Consider the following 18,328-nt stretch of genomic DNA (forward strand, 5'->3'; position numbering starts at 1 on the left):
GTTTACCAAGCGTGAACGTCTGAGGGCGTGAATCGCGAATCTTCTGTTTATGAAGCGTCAATTCACTCTTCTTGTTTACAAAGTTTTCAGTTGTATCGAGCATCGTCAACTGCGATAAACGTCTTCGATAAGTTGAGTTTTAGTTATTGTATAAATTACGATATGAAGCTGAAATTTGTTGAACGTGGCGATGAATATTTTACGAATATAGTATCATCGGACGTATACGGTGATACGGAAAATGAAAATAATAATCGACAGGATTGTGTAACAAATTCTTGAAAATTTCTTGAAAATACTCGTTACTCGTTTATCAAGTACCTTTGACTGCTGTATGAGGACCGAGGCTATATGTAACGTATATATATATGCAAAATCGTGCGGGTCACAATGTGTTTATTTTCTGATATTGCGCGGGAAGTCTTTTAAAGTCTTAAAACTGAAACTACTTAAAAGTAAGAAAAGCTTAAAAAGTCTTTTGAGATATAGACAGTGTTCGTACTTTGATCTCATTATTTGAAGTAATATAAATTGTTTGAAAAAATTTTAAAGACGGAATAATTAAATTTCCACGCAATGTTTTCATCGTCGTTATTATTTATAATTTTAATTAAGGATATTCGCTACATTAAATAAAGTTACTATATATACATATATATAGTAAGCTAAATAAATGTATATATATATATATATGTATAGTATATATAGTATGTATAGCATAGTAAATATATATGTATAGTAAGCTAAATAAATGAAATATGGTATAGTAAAAAAAATTAACAGTTTTTTTTATATGTTTAGAACGGAATTAAATGAGTTTCACTATTTATGGCGGGTATTTAACTAACTATTCGTAAAATGCAGATGTTGCAGGACAAGGAAGAAGAACTTAGGATAATAGCGTAAGTACGGTCGCCTAATGCGTTGCCAACAATAAAATAGTCAACGGTGCAGAATGTAATAAATTGCTGAAGATGTATACCTGTTCCTTTCCATAAATTATCCTGTACTCATTGTCGCTGTAAATTTACTGTTCAGCGCTAAAATCAATATTCGTTGCTATATACTTCAGCTACGTTAAATAAACATTTGTATACATAAACATATTCATAAAATATCATTTTTTGCATTTTCGCAAACATTATACATGTTATTCTAATTATATGTAACGAGAACGATTTGCGTGCAACAGTGAACTAGTCGAAGATAATAACTGTTGAAACATCTAATTAAAATTATAATGTTCACCTCCGTTGAAAAATGCTTACGTACATTTGCATGTGCATATAACTCACATGCCTTACAACCTTGTTTAAGATAACCTACAAAAAAGTGATAACAAGTGAAACTTGTTGAGAAAGTTCATAATGTTTAGAAGATAATTGATAATTACGAGTGCAAAGAATTATCGAGGGCAATAACCTGTTGCATAATTGTTTAATTAAAGTTTGATGCAATCACAGTCGATGCGTGTTATCGTAAATGTCCGTAACATCTTCTCGAATATAAAAGATGGGTAATAATCAACGATTTTTCGTCAAGATCAGTTGTATTTCTATTGTTTTTGTAATTGTTACATATCATATAATTATAGTTGAAGAAAAGTTGACAAAGAGTTCAAAAAGCGCTATATTATTATACAGTCCTTATTAAACTTTCTAACATTTCCTTGATTACCACGCGAATTAAACGCGAAAGTGACGACAATGCATTCTCCTCGGGTATCGTAGTGGTGCCTCCACCGTAGCAGCGAATTCAAACCGTTAAGTAATGGAGGGAGATTTCAAAGTGGGGAGTTCACTTCGGTTGGACACTGTAGTCTCGTTTTACGAAGAGTATTCCGAGCATTCCACCACGATCTCGTGCAAACCGTGGCGTCCTATCTATCAAAAGGAAAGAAACAATTATTATTTTTTCTTTAAACGACAAGTGTTAAAGAAGATTTAATATAACATAGTAATACCTTCGTATTGTTAAAGATCGCTTAGGATGACAATATAATCCGATGTGATTTGTCAGTATTATTAATGGTGAAGTCTACCTCGTGCCATAACGGGACCAATCAAGCTAGAAGGAACAAAAGACGTTTTCGATGAATTTCAGGTAAGAATATTATTTACGGTTATAACTGCAGGTATCCTCGGAACAGTCATTATGTACCTGCGTTGTTGTCAGTCCTATATGTATATATAGAGTGTAATAAAATGAAACATGTCAAATATATATACAAAGTGTTCTACTTTTTTCTCGCAAAACTTTATCAAGATTTCCATGGGTATAAATAAAAAAAATAAATGTTACACATAATAGAGGTTGTTTGAAACTTTATCGAGAAATTGTATGGAAAAGGGGAATGCGAAAAGGACAATATTTAAGCTTCAATGAACTTATAAAATCGCTGAACTTTCTATATATGGGAAATTTTGAAAGACGAAAATAGATCTTATAATTATTGTGTGAAACATGTCAAATGCTTTGATAAATGAATAATAACGAATAACTTAATTTTCAGCGTGTTACTGTTTAATCCTTATTAGTATTTTATCGTAGTTATTTAATAATTTCACTTTATATATTTTTACTTGTTTTAGAATATAATCTATAACATATTTCGACGTATTTGGGAAGAAATAATGTTTAGAACATCCACCATTTTAAAATAATTATATAGAATTATAGTGTTGTAATCATAAAAAGGGTAAGCTAGAGGCCACGAGACATGAGAGTGAAAGCGGGTTTCCTTTAATATATAGTATGGAGACAGGCGAAGAAATTGATTTCCTTTCTTTTGGTATGCGTGGGGAGTAACATTAATGCAACATGTAAAAGTATATTTTTTTTATTACTCGAATCATTATTACTATCAAATAACGATTATTAACTTTTTCTACAAAAGTATATGATATTATTTACGATATAATAAAGTAGTAATATACGATAAATATATATATATGTAATAAAGTGATCATATCTTTATTTGGATTAATAGAATGACACGACAGCTATTATTGATACGCCAGCTCTTACAATCACAAAGCGACCTTCGAAGAATTTTATGTACAGGTAAGAAAATAACGTAACAAATTACTTTCTTACATTCATTTGAATATCATTATCATATCATCTTCATTGAAAGGCGTTCAGCGTAAAGCACGAGATACAGACTTCAGCTTTTAAATCATGTCACGCAATTTCTTCTGAATAGATTAATAAATGAAAGAATTTTTTTATGAAAGTTACTCGGCATTGATGATAGAATATTTTCACTTGAAATATAGCTTGCAATTTTCTTTTCTAGCAGTACAAATGAAATCTCATGCCTGTCTGTTTGTGAAAACTCATTTATGAATTCAACCGAATTCAAGGTTGTGTAAATGTCACGCCCAAGGTCTCTTAATACTTACTTTCGAAATGGATTCAATGTGATCAGTATTAAGAATGATTCTTTATGTCTTGTTATAATAAAAAAATAGAATATCTTTTATTCCATATAATTTATCCAATAATGAATTTAGAATAAGATTTTCTCAGAAAATTATTATTATATTATGATATAATATAATATAATATAATAATATTAGTTAAAGTGTGAAGAACAATTTTAGCAACAATTCTTTAAATATTTTTATTATCTTCGTACAAAACGTAGTTCGTTTAATTTCCTTAAAGGCCTTCGAAATAGATTGGCAGTGCGTTCGACCTTCATATCGAATTCAAAGTGCATCCAGACTCTTCATTGTCCAGTTCCATGCATTCGTACAGGTGCAGTGACCTCGACGACAAAGGAATGGACGGTCGATCACGATGCAACGATTGAAGCGAAGCCATATGAAGACATACCAGGACCAAAGCCGGTACCAATTTTGGGAAATACTTGGCGATTATTTCCAGTAATCGGCCAATACCAAATATCAGACGTGGCGAAATTGTCACAGATATTCTACGATGAGTACGGGAAGATCGTTCGTTTGACTGGTTTAATAGGTCGACCGGATCTGTTGTTCGTTTACGACGCTGACGAGATCGAGAAGATTTATAGACAGGAAGGACCGACTCCATTTAGGCCATCTATGCCATGTCTGGTGCATTATAAGAGCGTCGTGAGGAAAGATTTTTTTGGAAGTCTTCCTGGTGTCGTTGGAGTGTACGTAGACATGATATTATAGGATGTGATGATGACAAAGTAGAGCGGTCTCTCCATTATTAGTACTCAAGTAGTGCTCTATATCACGAAATCTGCTTGGATAACAATGATGATTTGAAAAATAAGAAGTTCATTAAAACTATGGTTACAACGGATGCATCTCTGGTGCAACAAAAGACGTACATTGGTTCTTATGAGAGCAGTTATATTGTATGCATTTCGTATTTCAGGTGTTTCATTCGTCAATCGCATCTATTGTAATTATGGTCTTCTCTCGCCCACCTGCAGTACTATTCGCTTAAATGGCCACAACTCAAATATTAACATTATACGTCGTAAATGATAGATCGTAAAATAGATGCTGTGACCATTAATTTGTTAACTGAGAAAGTCGTCACTTGGATTACCAATATTTTATACATAATAACGTATACACCTAGGAATCTTTTGTCTTTAATACCTGCTGTTTATAGTACAGGGGAAAAACAACGAACTAAAACTTGATTAAAATTGATACGCATACGATCAACTGTTAATTTCGTTATTAAAGAAATTTCTGAATAATTAACAAGTTATATGTATTGTTCAACGGACTCTGATACTAAAGGAGAAGTATGCTTATGCATTGCGCGTTCTAAAAAGCGCATTAGCATTAGCATGATCACTGTTTGAACTATACCAACATTGCCTGCTTATAATTAAATTTTATGTCAACTTTTTGCTAACCACGAGTGGTTTTCCTTGACCTTGAAACCATTCATAAAACACTACGCGTAGACGGAATGAGGTAACGCGTCGATAACGGATGACATAATAAAATGTTTACACTTCTTTGCAGACACGGTGAGCCATGGAGAGAATTTCGTACGAGAGTCCAGAAACCTGTTCTCCAACCGCAGACGGTGAGGAAATACATAACGCCTATTGAGATGGTTACATCTGACTTCATACAAAGGTGAGTTTACATTCTCATAAAAATTTCCATTTTCATTTTCAATTTTAAATTAATTTAATTGCTGAAGATTATCGAATTGTCGAATTTATAAGCGAAAGCTCTCGACATTCTGTTTAATTTGGATAGATAGAAGTAAATAAACAGATATATAAAGATAAAAAAAGAAGTAGAGATGTTTTATAAAAAAATTTAAGATACAACACGACTTACAGAATCGCACAAAGACGTGATTGATGATTATTTTCAGAATTCAGGAGATTAAAGGAGAAGATGACGAATTGCCAGCAGACTTTGATAACGAAATACACAAATGGGCTCTAGAATGTTGGTATAAAAATTGTTGCTTATACGTCTATAATTTTAATCTTATGAAATTAAAAGTTAATCGTTTTATTTAATTGTACAGGTATAGGTCGCGTCGCCCTTGACGTGAGATTAGGATGCTTATCAGGTAATCTGACACCGGATTCGGAGCCTCAAAAGATTATCGATGCGGCCAAATTTGCTTTGAGGAACGTAGCAGTGCTTGAATTGAAAGCTCCTTACTGGAGATACGTACCTACCCCTCTGTGGTCACGATACGTACGAAACATGGATTACTTCATCGAGTAAGTGAAATTTTACTGTTACTTTCGCTTAAATGTAATAAGAATTATAACCGATTCTTAAATAAAATTTGTCCGTTCACCAGAGTATGTATGAAATACATCGATGCAGCAATGGAGAGACTGAAAACAAAAAAATCTGTTGACGAGTTTGATTTGTCTTTGGTGGAAAGAATTTTAGCCAAAGAAAGTGACCCTAAAATGGCTTATATTCTGGCCTTAGATTTAATTTTGGTTGGAATAGATACCGTACGTAAAAACGAGTACTTTTTTCTTATATTACGGAATATTTAATATACAGAATATTAATATTAATGTCGTATTATAGATTTCAATGGCTGTTTGTTCAATATTGTATCAACTGGCAACTAGACCGGAGGAACAGGAAAAAATTTATCAGGAACTTATAGAAATTCTTCCTGATCCATCTGTACCTCTTACTACGAGTCATCTCGATAAAGCTATTTATATGAAAGCTTTTATTCGTGAAGTTTTCCGGTATAATTAATCGCTTCACGAGCACCTAAATTGCATGAATAAATGTAGCACTAGAAGAATACTTTATAATTTCTCGTTACAAAAATATCTTATTTGTTTTAGAGTATATTCTACAGTGATTGGAAATGGTAGAACATTACAAAATAACACCACAATTTGCGGCTATAGAGTACCAAAGGGGGTCAGTACAGGTTTACAGTACATATACAGATATATTTTTTATTTATTTATTTGTTTTAATTTTACAATTTGTCCAGTAGGACATTTGGTAAAATGTTTTAACTTGTTTGATTAAAAAAAATAAAATAAAATACGTAGCATGTGGATGGTTACCCCCATCGGGGTTCTTCGTGTATGTTACGTTATATACTTTATTATACAGATATATAGCGCAAATTTTATAATAGCGATACGTCTACCGTGCACTTTATTCTAACATATTGGCGTCATAACTATCTTATTGTAGGTGCAAGTCGTGTTCCCAACTGTGGTAACGGGAAATATGAAACAATATGTAACAGATGCAAAAACGTTTAAGCCAAAGCGGTGGCTAAAAGAATCTTCTAACGAAACTTTACACCCTTTTGCATCATTGCCTTATGGTCATGGCGCACGTATGTGTCTAGGAAGAAGATTTGCCGATTTAGAAATACAAGTTCTGCTTGCCAAAGTACGTACAAAAAATGTTTTCCACTTTTATAAAAAGTTGCTGTCGTATAATATATATATAAATTATACTATTTCTTTTATTCACTTTCAGCTGATAAGATCTTACAAATTGGAATACCATCATAAACCACTTAAATACAAGGTTACATTTATGTACGCCCCCGATGGTGAACTCAAATTCAAAGTGCTTCAGAGATAGTGATCATCTAGAACAATATCCTTTTGATTTTACAGCAATAAAGGTAATAAAAAATAAAGAAAAAAACATATCGTTTGTACATACATTTAAAAATCATTATCTGTCAATAAATTTTAAATTTAAAGATCCTTTGGGCGTGTACATAGGATTGATGTAATACTCCAATTTCTCGTGATGATACTCTATTTTGTAACGTTGCAAAATCTGAAACAAAAAATTACTATATATTAACGCAATAAATTATTATTTTTGATTATAATGCAAACAAATTTGTGCCTTCTTATTTATATACATATAATAAAGTATAAACGTCACAGTACTTTCCCAAAAAATCAAAAAAGTTTATCGAAATAGCAGAGAGCAATTTAGTATTTCCCCAGTTATCTTCTACCTAATTGCTTGGAGGGAAAATTGCAAGCTAGTGTAATAAAATACAGGAAAATCCCCAATTCAAAAGACCATATTTGTTACGACATTTAAAGCAAGCAATTTTGTTTTATTGTCACTTTCTCTCTTGTCGGATCGTCAAGTGAAAGATAATAAAACTTATAGGAGCCGTAAAATTAATGGAATAATTTATCATAGATCAAATCCAGGTGAACATACATTATAATATCCATTCAGTTCTATATTTATAATATTTCTTTAACCAACCATGAAGGAGATTACAAATCTGAAATGATGTGTGAAATTATTACTATTTAATATCTACAGAGGAAGTTGCATGTCTGTATAAACGATAATTGATGATGCAAAATGTAATAACTGCTTTTAAGTATTTTTTGTGTAAAGAGTTACATACTACATACTTGCCTATTCCTGAGAATATTATAAATGTTAAGTTAATAAAGGAACAAAGCAACAAAAGAATCAACGAAAAGAAGATTATGAGCATGTTTCGTATATCCTGGTAACGGTTCAAATTACTGTGAGACTTGTATGGCAAATTAATGACAGTCTAAAGAGAGACATTGTATCTTCACAATGAAACGAAGATTCAGCTGCTGAGGTGAATGTTCATTGTCTATGGGAATTCACTGTGATAATTAACAAACTAAGTTATCTGGAGGCTATAGTCAAAGCCAATCTATGGTAACAAAACTACAAGATTAAGAGGCACTTATTTTCTATCTTCTGTTGTTTTCTTTTGTATAATTCAGAAGCTCTATTATTTATATTTTATTTATATTCTTAACCATAACAAAAAACTTGTGCTTTTAAATATGTAATAAAATAATTAAGTATTAATCATTACCTTACTAATAACAACGAGCATCTCAAGTTCAGCGAAACGTCGACCGAGACACATTCTTCTTCCATAACCGAAAGGAAGCGATGCGAATTTGTGGTACACACCGTCACTTTGCAACCATCTCTCTGGAAGGAATTCCTCGCTACGTGGAAAGTACTTCTCAAGATTACTTATTACGTAATGTTGGAAAACTACTTGTACCTGTGTTAACCAATTTTTATTTATATTATAATCGTAATAAATCGTAATAAATCGTAATCGTATAATGAAATTTTGACTAGTAATTATGCTAAAATTAATACAATAAAATTAAATTGAGGAAGAATTCTTTCTTACGCCTTTTGGTACACGATATCCTCTGATTATTGTGTCCTTGGTCATACATCGTCCATTACCAATAACCACCGGATACATCCTAGTGAAAACAATTATTCTTTCGTTAAAAATTAATATAGTATTTCTTTATATAGTATTTTTATTAACATATTATTAGGTCATCCCATAAGTTCGTGCCGACTTTTGCGTATACATTTCATGTGTCGATTTATAAACATACGACGATAAGGGACCAATGCACTTGAAAAATGGGAAGAAGTTGTACAACGAGAGGGGGATTACATTTTTTCATGAAACTGAAAGGTATGTAAACAATCTTAACATATATAACCGCTCGAAAAACGGAACGAACTTATGGGATGTCCTAATACAATCGGTTTAAATACTTCGATGTGAAAGTTGTTGTTTCTGGTTTAAAAGCAACTTGACTTGAGTTCTTGAGAAGGCTAAGAATTAAGACCCTAAAGGATTAACGGTTGTCACACAAACCTAAGAGTTTCCTTAATGCAGGCCTTTAAGTATTTCAGTTTATCCAAATGCTTCCCTTCAAGCTCCATGTCTTTATCTGGTAATACGTTACAGACTTCCTCATAGACGAGATTTTGCTTGTCAGTATGCAAAGCTAATTGATACAAAGTTGATGCTACCGCATTGGAAGTCTTAAAACAAAATTTAAGGATTTAGAAATTTAATATTGCGTGCTTACGTTAATAAAATACATAAATAGTGTTTGTGTTTCGCGACTTTGATATTTAAAAGTAGTAAATTCCAATTTTTATTGAGCTACTCACTGTATCAATACCAACTAAAAATAGATCAAGAGAAAGGACAGTAGCCAACTTAGTATCATTTTCAAGAGCCAATATTCTTTGCAGAAGGGACTGTTCCTTATCAGATTTCTCTATTTCTTTTATCCTTGAAAGAGCGGCCATCGTGTATTCAGACGTTATACTGGACATAAGGATATTTTTCATTTATATTTTGCATATTTTTTAATTTAGTCGTTTTGTAATTATACTTTATTGAAATTTACTTTACTATGGTGTCAAGAGCGTTCACATATTGCAGCCACGTAGGTGTATTGAATAATTTCCAGAATGGAATCTTTAATTCTAAGACTCCGACATTCTTAAAGAATATTGTAACTGCGTCAATTAATTGCTGAGTTTTAACATTAGCATCATCATCCAAACAACCCAATCGAACGTCCAATGCAACACGGGCAATGGCTATAAAAAAAAGGTGCTAAAAGCATTCTCGGTAACGTGAAAGTTTATTTAAATAAAGATTAAACTTGAACGTTTGAAATCATCAGCATAATCCATTTATTACTCACATTCTAGTGACCATTTGTGTATTTCATTCAGAAAATCATCAGGCACCTCGTCATCCTCATCCCGTATTCTTCTAATTCTAAAAGTAAAAATTCTAAAATTACCTCAATATCCAGCATATTATAGATACTCGTGTGGTTCTTTGTACATTTACTATTAAAATATTTTCTAAATTATCATTACAATAGGGTTGTATTTTCTAATAATTATCATAATAGAGTATTTTAACATATTATTGTGTAGGATCAGACAAGCTAACTAATATAGACACAACCTATACAATCTGTCTTAATATAGAAGATACAGCCGGATAAACAATGACGAATTTTCTAGAGTATCTGGTACATTATATCTGAACGAAAACAGGCACAACAGGAAAAAGTGAAAGGTAAGGTGCACGTGTGCTATCAAGATGATTGTTTGCCAGCGAACCTGCGAAGAAATGCTAGACTCGCTTCCTCTATAGCGCTAATGTACATTCTTGCTGTTCGTGGTTGTAGCATTACTTGTTGCACCTTGCTCCGGAAATTGTACCAGCTCTCACCATGCCTGCAACAATCACTTTCATTACTATTTTTGTCGCCGTCAACCACTTTCCTTTCTTCAATTTACAAAATTTGAATGAGAAGAAAATAAACGGAAAAAAATTAGATAACGAACACATTTGTAATGTATACATGTAACTGTTTTTTAAACTATTAGGAATGCAAAAGAATTATTATTGTAAAAATTATTTATAACTTAACAAAATATTGAATATTATTAAATAAATTATAAAAAGATATAATTTAAATGTTTGTGTTGTTTAATGACATTTTTTTATTGTGTATTTTACACCGCGTATTTAGCATAATAAATTATGTACATAATTTATGTACATAGTTCATGAATATTTACAATAAATATGAAAGAGATTGCAAATCTCATTACATCATTCTGAATTAATTTATCCGTTTATGATCCGTAATAATCGATATTGTCGTGTTTACTAATCATCAAATATAGTTCAATGAAACCGAGGTGAAAAGAGAATCTACAGTAACGAAGTCTTCAAGGTTCTGCTCTATTTCTCGTAAGTCGACATTGAGAAATTTAATAGATATTTGGAATGACTTCGATAAAGTCACTAATAAACGAGAAAGTCAATCTGTCTGTTATATGGAAAAATATTTACATAATTAAAATAAATTGTGACCATGGCATTTAGTCTACTTAACTCTTACTACTTTAGTCTTTAGTCTACTTTATTCTAGTCTTTATCGAAAAGATCGTGCATACATAATGAATAAAACGAATGTTAAAAATTTGGAAACTGGTTGTAACAAGTATGTAAAATACAAAAATAGAAATATTACGAAGAAGTTGAATATGTCAATCTATAAATAACTAAGTGACTTTCGATCCTTCGATGTTTCCCATCCTTGTATTTAATACATATTTAATTTCACTACATTTCTTCCACTAAATATTTAATTTGTGAATCCAATATAATTTTATAGTAATTTTATAATTTTATAATATAATTTTAGGAAAGTGAAGTGTTGTTACACAAGAATATCCAGGTGAGTGAGATAATTACAAATTAAGACATTACCATGTGTACGTGCGTGTGTTGTCACGCGAATATTAGGAAAAGAGGTCACATTAAATGTAATTGCAAAATATGTTGTCACGCGGAAAATGATAACATAACGTGCATCAATATCCGATTGCGCAAGATTTACTTTCTAGCAAGTAATATGTCTTGTACAGTATGCGTAACACTTAAAACCACCCATCTTTAGACTCTTGTCCTAATTTTCCTCCGGTTTCCGTTTCTATTTATGTTGTGACTTTTTCACACGAATATCTATAATGTACGAGTTAGATGGATGAATGCTTATTGCATTGTATTTTCATAACATTTATTTAAGATGGATGAATCTTGTCATTGAAGTAATTGGCACATAAATAATAAAGAGTGATGGAAGCTCACAGAGTTGAAGCGTGTACAGAAACAAAAGCATAGTAATGTCTAGTTAGCACTTTCCCAAAAGCGCAACGCTTTAGTATAAATCCAATATGCGTAGCAAATATTTGCGATCACAATGGTTTGCTAACCAAAAGTGTAAACACTACCATTAGAAGATCTGTAATTTCAATATTTGACCATTATGGTACTTAATGAGGTTTGCATACATGATGAAGTTGTGCGAACTCATAGATGAGTGTAAATATAGCGCACTTTTACTCAACTTCTAGTATTGAATTATTCCATTATATTTCATAATATTATGCCGCTATCTCGTAGTAGAGATACTATTTATGATATTTCAAAAGTACCATTAAGTAAAAGTACCATTGACAAATTTTAACGAAACTCGTCATTTTGAAGTCTTTATTCGTGAAAAAAAATTATATAAATATTTTTGCTAAATGTAGTATCGAAGAAATTCTTAAGATTGTTTTGCATTACATTTTCCATTAGAACACAGAGCGTTGCTATAAATGGTCCTATAACGATGTGTATCTAAAATACAACCGTTCCGATAAACGCTTCGTATTTAATAATAATTAATAATTAATTAAACAAATAATAATTAGTCAATACATATACAAAAAAATGATGCAGTGCTTACACAGCGATTACACCGGCATTATTTCTGAAGAACTCCTTTCTAAGCACGTGTTTGTAATAATTTAACGACGGCATCGAAGGTCTATATGGCATCCTCTCTTCTTGCCGAAAGATACGCTCGATTTCGTTCGCATCGTAGATGAAAACCATATCCGGTCTACCTAACAGACCTTCTATTTTCACAATATCTCCATACTCTTTATATAATCTCTTCGATACTTGATCCACCGCCTGGATCTCGAAGTTACCTGAAACGAACGCATCTTGTACGTTTAGAATACATAGAAATCGTCTTAGCACTAGTTTAAATAAGTTTGTAGTGCTATAGTTGTACAACACGGCCGAAATTGTATCTCGGTGTTCTCCTATCATATTTTCCGAATATTATTTAATCTACTTATGATAAATCGGTGTATACCTATATATGGTATAAATCGCCACGTATTACCCAAGAAGGGAATTGGTTTGGGACCAGGAATTTCGGTATAAGGACGACACCTCGACCAATCTTGCTCTCCAATTTCTGTTGTGAAAGTTTCTATAGTTCTAATAATAGTACTCGATGATTCAATGGTACATCTTACAAATTCGATAAACTTGCGATTCAAGATACTCATCTTTAGTCTGTAACGTAGAAAAATTATAGTAGAATTTTTACATTAAAATTTTGCGGACTGCTGTTAGTTTCTTTACGTGATAAATTAATAAATAATGAAACGCAAAAACTATGCGTGATTTCTTTTCCATAACAAACGAATTGCATTGTGAAAACCACAGTAGCCCTTCCAAGTGAAACCATGCGGCGTAATTGTTTTGTGCTATTTACCAGAATCGTTCGCGGAAGTCGTTTCACGAAATACAACGTGTCTCGTAATTTATGAAATATCTCAAATAAGAATGAATTTTTTAAGAGGCATTATGATAAAAAGATGTAAGATTTCGAAGGACTTGTAAAATATATATTTTTTACTATCAATCAGCTAATTGTAACGGAGTATCCCTATCGAGATAACTCTGGCGATTTCAGTCAATTCAATCTGTATAGGTATCAATATGAAAAATCAAAGCAAACTGTTCTATCCTTTTTAATATTTTTTCTAAAAGTACATCGTTGTAAATTTATAAAATTTCTATAAAAAAACAATAAATTAGATTTTGATCGTTTTAATATTAATCTTGATTGTACATGTATATTGGAATTCCCTTCCTTGTATACAGTAATGCTGAATAGAGATTCCAAATGTTAAATTCAAAAATTTCTTAAAAGTAACAGCTCATATTGAATAATTTCTTTATCCTATATTTTAAATAAAATTTAATTGATGCCTACCAGAATAAAGATATAATTCTTCACAACGTATAAAATTGAATTTTTATTTCACGCACATTTACTATGTCAATTTCTATCTACTCTATCCACAATTTGAAATTACACGACTTTATTTGAAATGAATCATATTATCACCATCACTGATTTCGACATTTTTCAACATTTTACTTTATATAGGCACGCATCACGCTTGATGAACTACTTTTGAATGGAAACACTTTCGATCGAGACGAGTGCTTAGCCAGCCCTTTTATTCCTCAAGAGATCTGAGCAAGTATCAAACATTTCTCAAGGACTTTAGTCATCTCTAAATTTTCTCAAGATGTAGTTAAGATTGAAATAAGAGCAATTCATTTTATTTTAATCAAAATGGTATTTACATATTTCACGTAATATGTATACATAATAATTTTACGTTATATTATACATATTTTATATAATATGAATTTTAGAATGGACTTTAATATTCTTTCCAACTACTAGAAGACATAATCTTTGAACTGGATCCTTTCTATTTTGTAGGACAATGCTATTGGTTGAAAACGATTTGGGCATCACTTATTGGGAGAATTCTAATGCATCACGTGAATGGCGGGAATTCTAAATGTTTTACTATTTTGTACAATCTCACATGGATTAAATTAAAATGCCATAATATTTATTTGTTAAGAAGATTATTTTAAAGATGTATAAAGGTAGTTTTACAATAAAAACCTTACAACGTTTTGCCGTTTTATTTTTCTTTATAATGTGTATACAGAAATTAGCTATTCAGTACAATTTCTTATTGTAAAATTCCTATTGTAGCAATTAAATTCTATGATTCGTACCATTTAGATTTTTTCAATTCTAACGATTTTAATTTGTCTTTGTATTTATTTACAAGTTTCTCCAAATTCACATCATCGTGGTTTACTTTCGTTCTTTGTCTTGGCTGTAAAGAAAAAGTCTCAATTAGAAAATATAAATAATTGTTATGTAATCTTCAGCTTTATAGATTTAAAAAACGCTTACTTTAACTTCATTTCTATCTGCAATTTTTTGCTTCCTTTTTATTTCTAATTTTTTAGAAGACTTTTTGATCTTTTTCTCTTTTTTTACTGCTTGACTATGCACCATTGCTTGAATTTTTAAATTGTGTTTTGACCGTAATTTATTTTCACCAGGTTTTCCAACCATTCCGGTATACGGTTTTATGTTAAACTTGTCTTCATTTTCAGTTTTTAGTCGTTTCGCTGGAACTTCTTGGTTTGTAACTTCTCCTTCCGTTTTAACTTTGTTTCCTGACCAAAGAGGATTATTTTCGCGACTTTTTTGAAGTCTCTTTTGTTTGGCATTCACCATTACTCGGTTTTCTATTGAGAAGGATACAATTGGTCTCTAAATAAATAAAAATATGAGATATGTAACAGAATAATTTAAAGAAAAATTATATTTATATTATTAATGTTATTTATATATTATGTACCCTTTTAGGAGTGAATATATTTGGATTATTATTCACACTTCTCAAAGTCTCAAGTGCATCTTCGTGTTTTGTAAACGAAACGAATCCATATTCTTTCGATTTCCACACTCCCTTCAGATCCACATTTTTCGGATCTCGCATAATACGTGCCTATATAAAATTAACTTAAAAAATTAATTTTCTAACATAAGTTTATTCAATATTAAATATTCAAGTTGGAATTATGTAACCTAATAAATACCTCTCTTATAACTGCTGTAGGAGGACTATGACGTTCAAGGATTTTTCTGAATTTATCATCATTTAATGTAGCTGGTAAATTATGAACAACAAGTCGTACTCTGGACACGAACATATTTAAATTTCGCAATATCTGTGATTTCCACCGTTCTATTTGCAACCGTTTTGACATATCTGTCGCTGAAACTCCAACTGCAGCTGAACTTCCAGCTAATACAACTAAAAAATTAAAATTCACTTATCAGTTAATCTCTAATATTATACAAAATTATTACTAAAAGAAATTTCTCCCTTTCTTTTTTTATTTTATATAATATATACCTCCTTCTTTTACAAGATATAAATTCCTAGAATCCTTTTGTTTGTATTGTTTTGAATTTGCCTTGTTTTCGATTTCATTTCTATCCAATGCTCTGTGTGCTTCAAGTATTTGATCTTCCATTTGCAGTTCATTCCCTGCTGATAAACATTTTTCAGCATCTTCAACATTCTATAATCGAATCTTTATGAAAATGTAAATTCTGTTATGAAAAGGATAGAATATACTTCATAAAAATTTACCTTAAATTTAACAAATGCTGTACCTCTTGAAAATTCAGTTAATGGATCTATGCATACGAGAGCATAACAAATAGGTCCATATCGTTCCATATATTTCTTCAACTCATCATTTTTTATCGAAAATGGTACGTTTTTTAGAAATATGGTTTTTCCTTCAGAAACATCATGAGATTTGAAACGTGGTTTTGTTTCTTTTACATCTATCTTTCCTTGTTCTTCATCTTCATTTTCTTCATTGTTTCCAGATACTTCATTTTCATTGTCTGTTTCTACTTCATCTAAACAATCATTATCAAATTCAACATTTTCTGTGACAATATCGAAATTTTCATCCTCACTGCAATTACATTTTGTTTAGTTACATCTTAGTTATATACTTTTAAAACAGTATTTAAAATACAAAATTACATATCCTTTCTTTAAAATTATAAATTTACTCACCCCTCTAGCTCTCCGTTTAAATTTAATTGTTTTGTATTATCTGTATCTTCTATGTCACTTTCTTCTTCCACCTTTACTCTAACTTTATCTTCCTGTTTATTTTCAGAATTATTTTGTACAAATTTGTTTTTAGATACTGCCCAATCAACTATAATGGGTCTATTTAGAAGTGGTTGTAAATTTGTATAATGTATAGCTTTAGCTGCACTTTGTACATGCTCAAATTGTAAAAATGCACATCCTATATTTTTGCCATCACTTCTCTTCAAAATTCTGATTTCTTCTACTGACCCATATGGAGAAAAATGTTTTTTCAAGTCTTCTTCAGTTGCCTACAATTATGATGAAAAATACAAATCTTTTAAAGGAAAAACTAATGTAAATTTTAACCATTATCTTACCTGAAATGATAAATTTCTTATTACAATTCTTGCTCTCTTTTTTCTATTTTTGTCCTTGAGCAATCTTCTCCTTTCCCTTTTTATTTGTAATAATGTTTCCTGTTTAGATGGATCTTCTTCTTCATCTTCATCCTGTTTCATTTGTTTATTTTCATGTTTTTTATCTTGACTTCTCTCTGTATCCTCACTTGTACCATGTTCATTATCCAAATTTTCTGCTTTTTCTGATTCTTTTTTCAACTTTTCACAGTATTTTGATCTTGAAACAGCCCAACTACTACTTATTATTCTACCTAAAAATATGTTTTTAACATATTATTGTCAACAAATTATTACTTAAATTATCAATATTGGTAATTTTTATTTCTTAATAGAACAATACCAAGAAATTCCTTTTTATTTGTACTAAATATTGCTTTTGAGGCATCTTTTAGCTGTTTAAATTGAATAAAACAACATCCAACTGGGGAACCATCTGTCCGTTTTGGAAAATTTATTTCTAATATTTCTCCGAATGGTTCATACAATTTTTTCACATCTTCTGGAGTTGTCTAATGATATAAATAAATATGAATTTGCTAATATAGAAATATATTTCTTATTTAATATTGAAAAGTGCACTAACCTTAAATGGTATATTGCGAACAATAATCCTAGGTTTCTTATTTTCATCTGTATTGTCATCTATCTCTTGTGTCGGTTTCTTTGATTTCTGTGATTTTATCTTTTTCCTACATATCCAGGAAAGTTTCTTTTTCCCAGTTCTATAGCCTATTTCATTTAGAATAGAGATTAATTAAACATCTGTTTAATGATAATTCTATTAATAATTTAACATATACATCACATACTAGTATTCCGCATTTTGAATGTCTATTTCCAAATTAGTAAAATTTTTATATTAAAATGCCCAATATATAAAATTCTTTAAAACATAAAATGTTCACCGTAATAATGTAATAATTTTTTTTACTTATTTATTTATTAGGTTATATGCAACACATGTGCGGATAGAACTTTCATATTTGAAAGCTTAAACTGGCTCCAAATAAATTAAATACTAGGGTTTCCTATGTTTCCCCTAGATATTGATCACATGAATTTCCTTACCTTCCTTGATCAGATTCATTGAACAAGCTACGTATAATATTTATTTAAAATTTACAAAAGTAGCTTTTTAAGTTAGTATTAAATAATCAATCGTGTTCATTTATTCAACTAATATATGAAACGATATAAAATCAACTTCAAACTCCAATAAAATATTCAAAAGAAACC

General features: G+C 30.7%; 3 protein-coding genes across 4 annotated transcripts; 1 reads left to right on the forward strand and 2 right to left on the reverse strand.

The window, feature by feature from the left end:
• Positions 1–1,598: 1,598 nt before the first annotated feature.
• Positions 1,599–7,339, forward strand: LOC100645445 (probable cytochrome P450 301a1, mitochondrial). Its single transcript, XM_012309381.3, has 12 exons — positions 1,599–2,103; positions 2,990–3,063; positions 3,763–4,144; positions 4,983–5,099; positions 5,347–5,423; positions 5,506–5,707; positions 5,791–5,953; positions 6,033–6,202; positions 6,305–6,383; positions 6,669–6,872; positions 6,963–7,113; positions 7,196–7,339. Exons 1-11 carry the CDS (start codon positions 2,093–2,095, stop codon positions 7,068–7,070), a joined length of 1,587 nt encoding a protein of 528 aa, XP_012164771.1. The 5' UTR covers positions 1,599–2,092; the 3' UTR covers positions 7,071–7,113; positions 7,196–7,339.
• LOC100646342 (probable cytochrome P450 301a1, mitochondrial) lies at positions 7,015–14,287 on the reverse strand. Its single transcript, XM_048406778.1, has 11 exons — positions 13,940–14,287; positions 13,028–13,233; positions 12,611–12,857; positions 10,425–10,541; positions 9,995–10,071; positions 9,692–9,887; positions 9,450–9,609; positions 9,148–9,317; positions 8,659–8,737; positions 8,326–8,523; positions 7,015–7,274 (listed from the first exon to the last, which is right to left on the reverse strand). The coding sequence occupies exons 2-11, from the start codon at positions 13,224–13,226 to the stop codon at positions 7,167–7,169; spliced, it is 1,551 nt and encodes a 516-aa protein (XP_048262735.1). The 5' UTR covers positions 13,227–13,233; positions 13,940–14,287; the 3' UTR covers positions 7,015–7,166.
• Positions 14,288–14,658: 371 nt separating this feature from the next.
• LOC100648633 (RNA-binding protein 28) lies at positions 14,659–18,194 on the reverse strand. 2 transcript variants are annotated; one of them, XM_012309382.3, is made up of 11 exons: positions 18,161–18,194; positions 17,676–17,821; positions 17,433–17,601; positions 17,051–17,343; positions 16,650–16,981; positions 16,209–16,545; positions 15,969–16,137; positions 15,649–15,866; positions 15,408–15,557; positions 14,954–15,319; positions 14,659–14,873 (listed from the first exon to the last, which is right to left on the reverse strand). In XM_012309382.3, the coding sequence occupies exons 1-11, from the start codon at positions 18,177–18,179 to the stop codon at positions 14,757–14,759; spliced, it is 2,316 nt and encodes a 771-aa protein (XP_012164772.2). In that variant the 5' UTR covers positions 18,180–18,194; the 3' UTR covers positions 14,659–14,756. The 2 variants fall into 2 exon arrangements, with proteins under 2 accessions (XP_012164772.2, XP_003396115.2); XM_003396067.4 differs by lacking the exon at positions 18,161–18,194 and adding an exon at positions 17,902–18,091.
• Between the last annotated feature and the right edge of the window lie 134 nt (positions 18,195–18,328).

The sequence above is a fragment of the Bombus terrestris genome, chromosome 6 (genome assembly GCF_910591885.1).
Source record: "Bombus terrestris chromosome 6, iyBomTerr1.2, whole genome shotgun sequence".
NCBI classification, from domain to species: domain Eukaryota; kingdom Metazoa; phylum Arthropoda; class Insecta; order Hymenoptera; family Apidae; genus Bombus; species Bombus terrestris.

Bases quoted from the DNA above. Each gene is read 5' to 3' on its own strand.
- LOC100645445 (XM_012309381.3), top strand. The intron at 4,145-4,982 runs GTACGTAGACAT...ACTTCTTTGCAG, and splicing joins CTTCCTGGTGTCGTTGGAGT to ACACGGTGAGCCATGGAGAG. The intron at 6,384-6,668 runs GTCAGTACAGGT...ATCTTATTGTAG, and splicing joins GCTATAGAGTACCAAAGGGG to GTGCAAGTCGTGTTCCCAAC.
- LOC100646342 (XM_048406778.1), bottom strand. From the start codon at position 13,226: ATGAGTATCTTGAATCGCAAGTTTATCGAATTTGTAAGATGTACCATT. The intron at 12,858-13,027 runs GTATACACCGAT...CGTTCGTTTCAG, and splicing joins GCGATTTATACCATATATAG to GTAACTTCGAGATCCAGGCG. The intron at 7,275-8,325 runs GTAATGATTAAT...TTTTTGTTTCAG, and splicing joins TGCTCGTTGTTATTAGTAAG to ATTTTGCAACGTTACAAAAT.
- LOC100648633 (XM_012309382.3), bottom strand. The intron at 16,982-17,050 runs GTAAGATAATGG...TCATAATTGTAG, and splicing joins TAAGAAATTTATCATTTCAG to GCAACTGAAGAAGACTTGAA. The intron at 15,558-15,648 runs GTATTTATTAGG...AATTTTATATAG, and splicing joins CTACAGCAGTTATAAGAGAG to GCACGTATTATGCGAGATCC.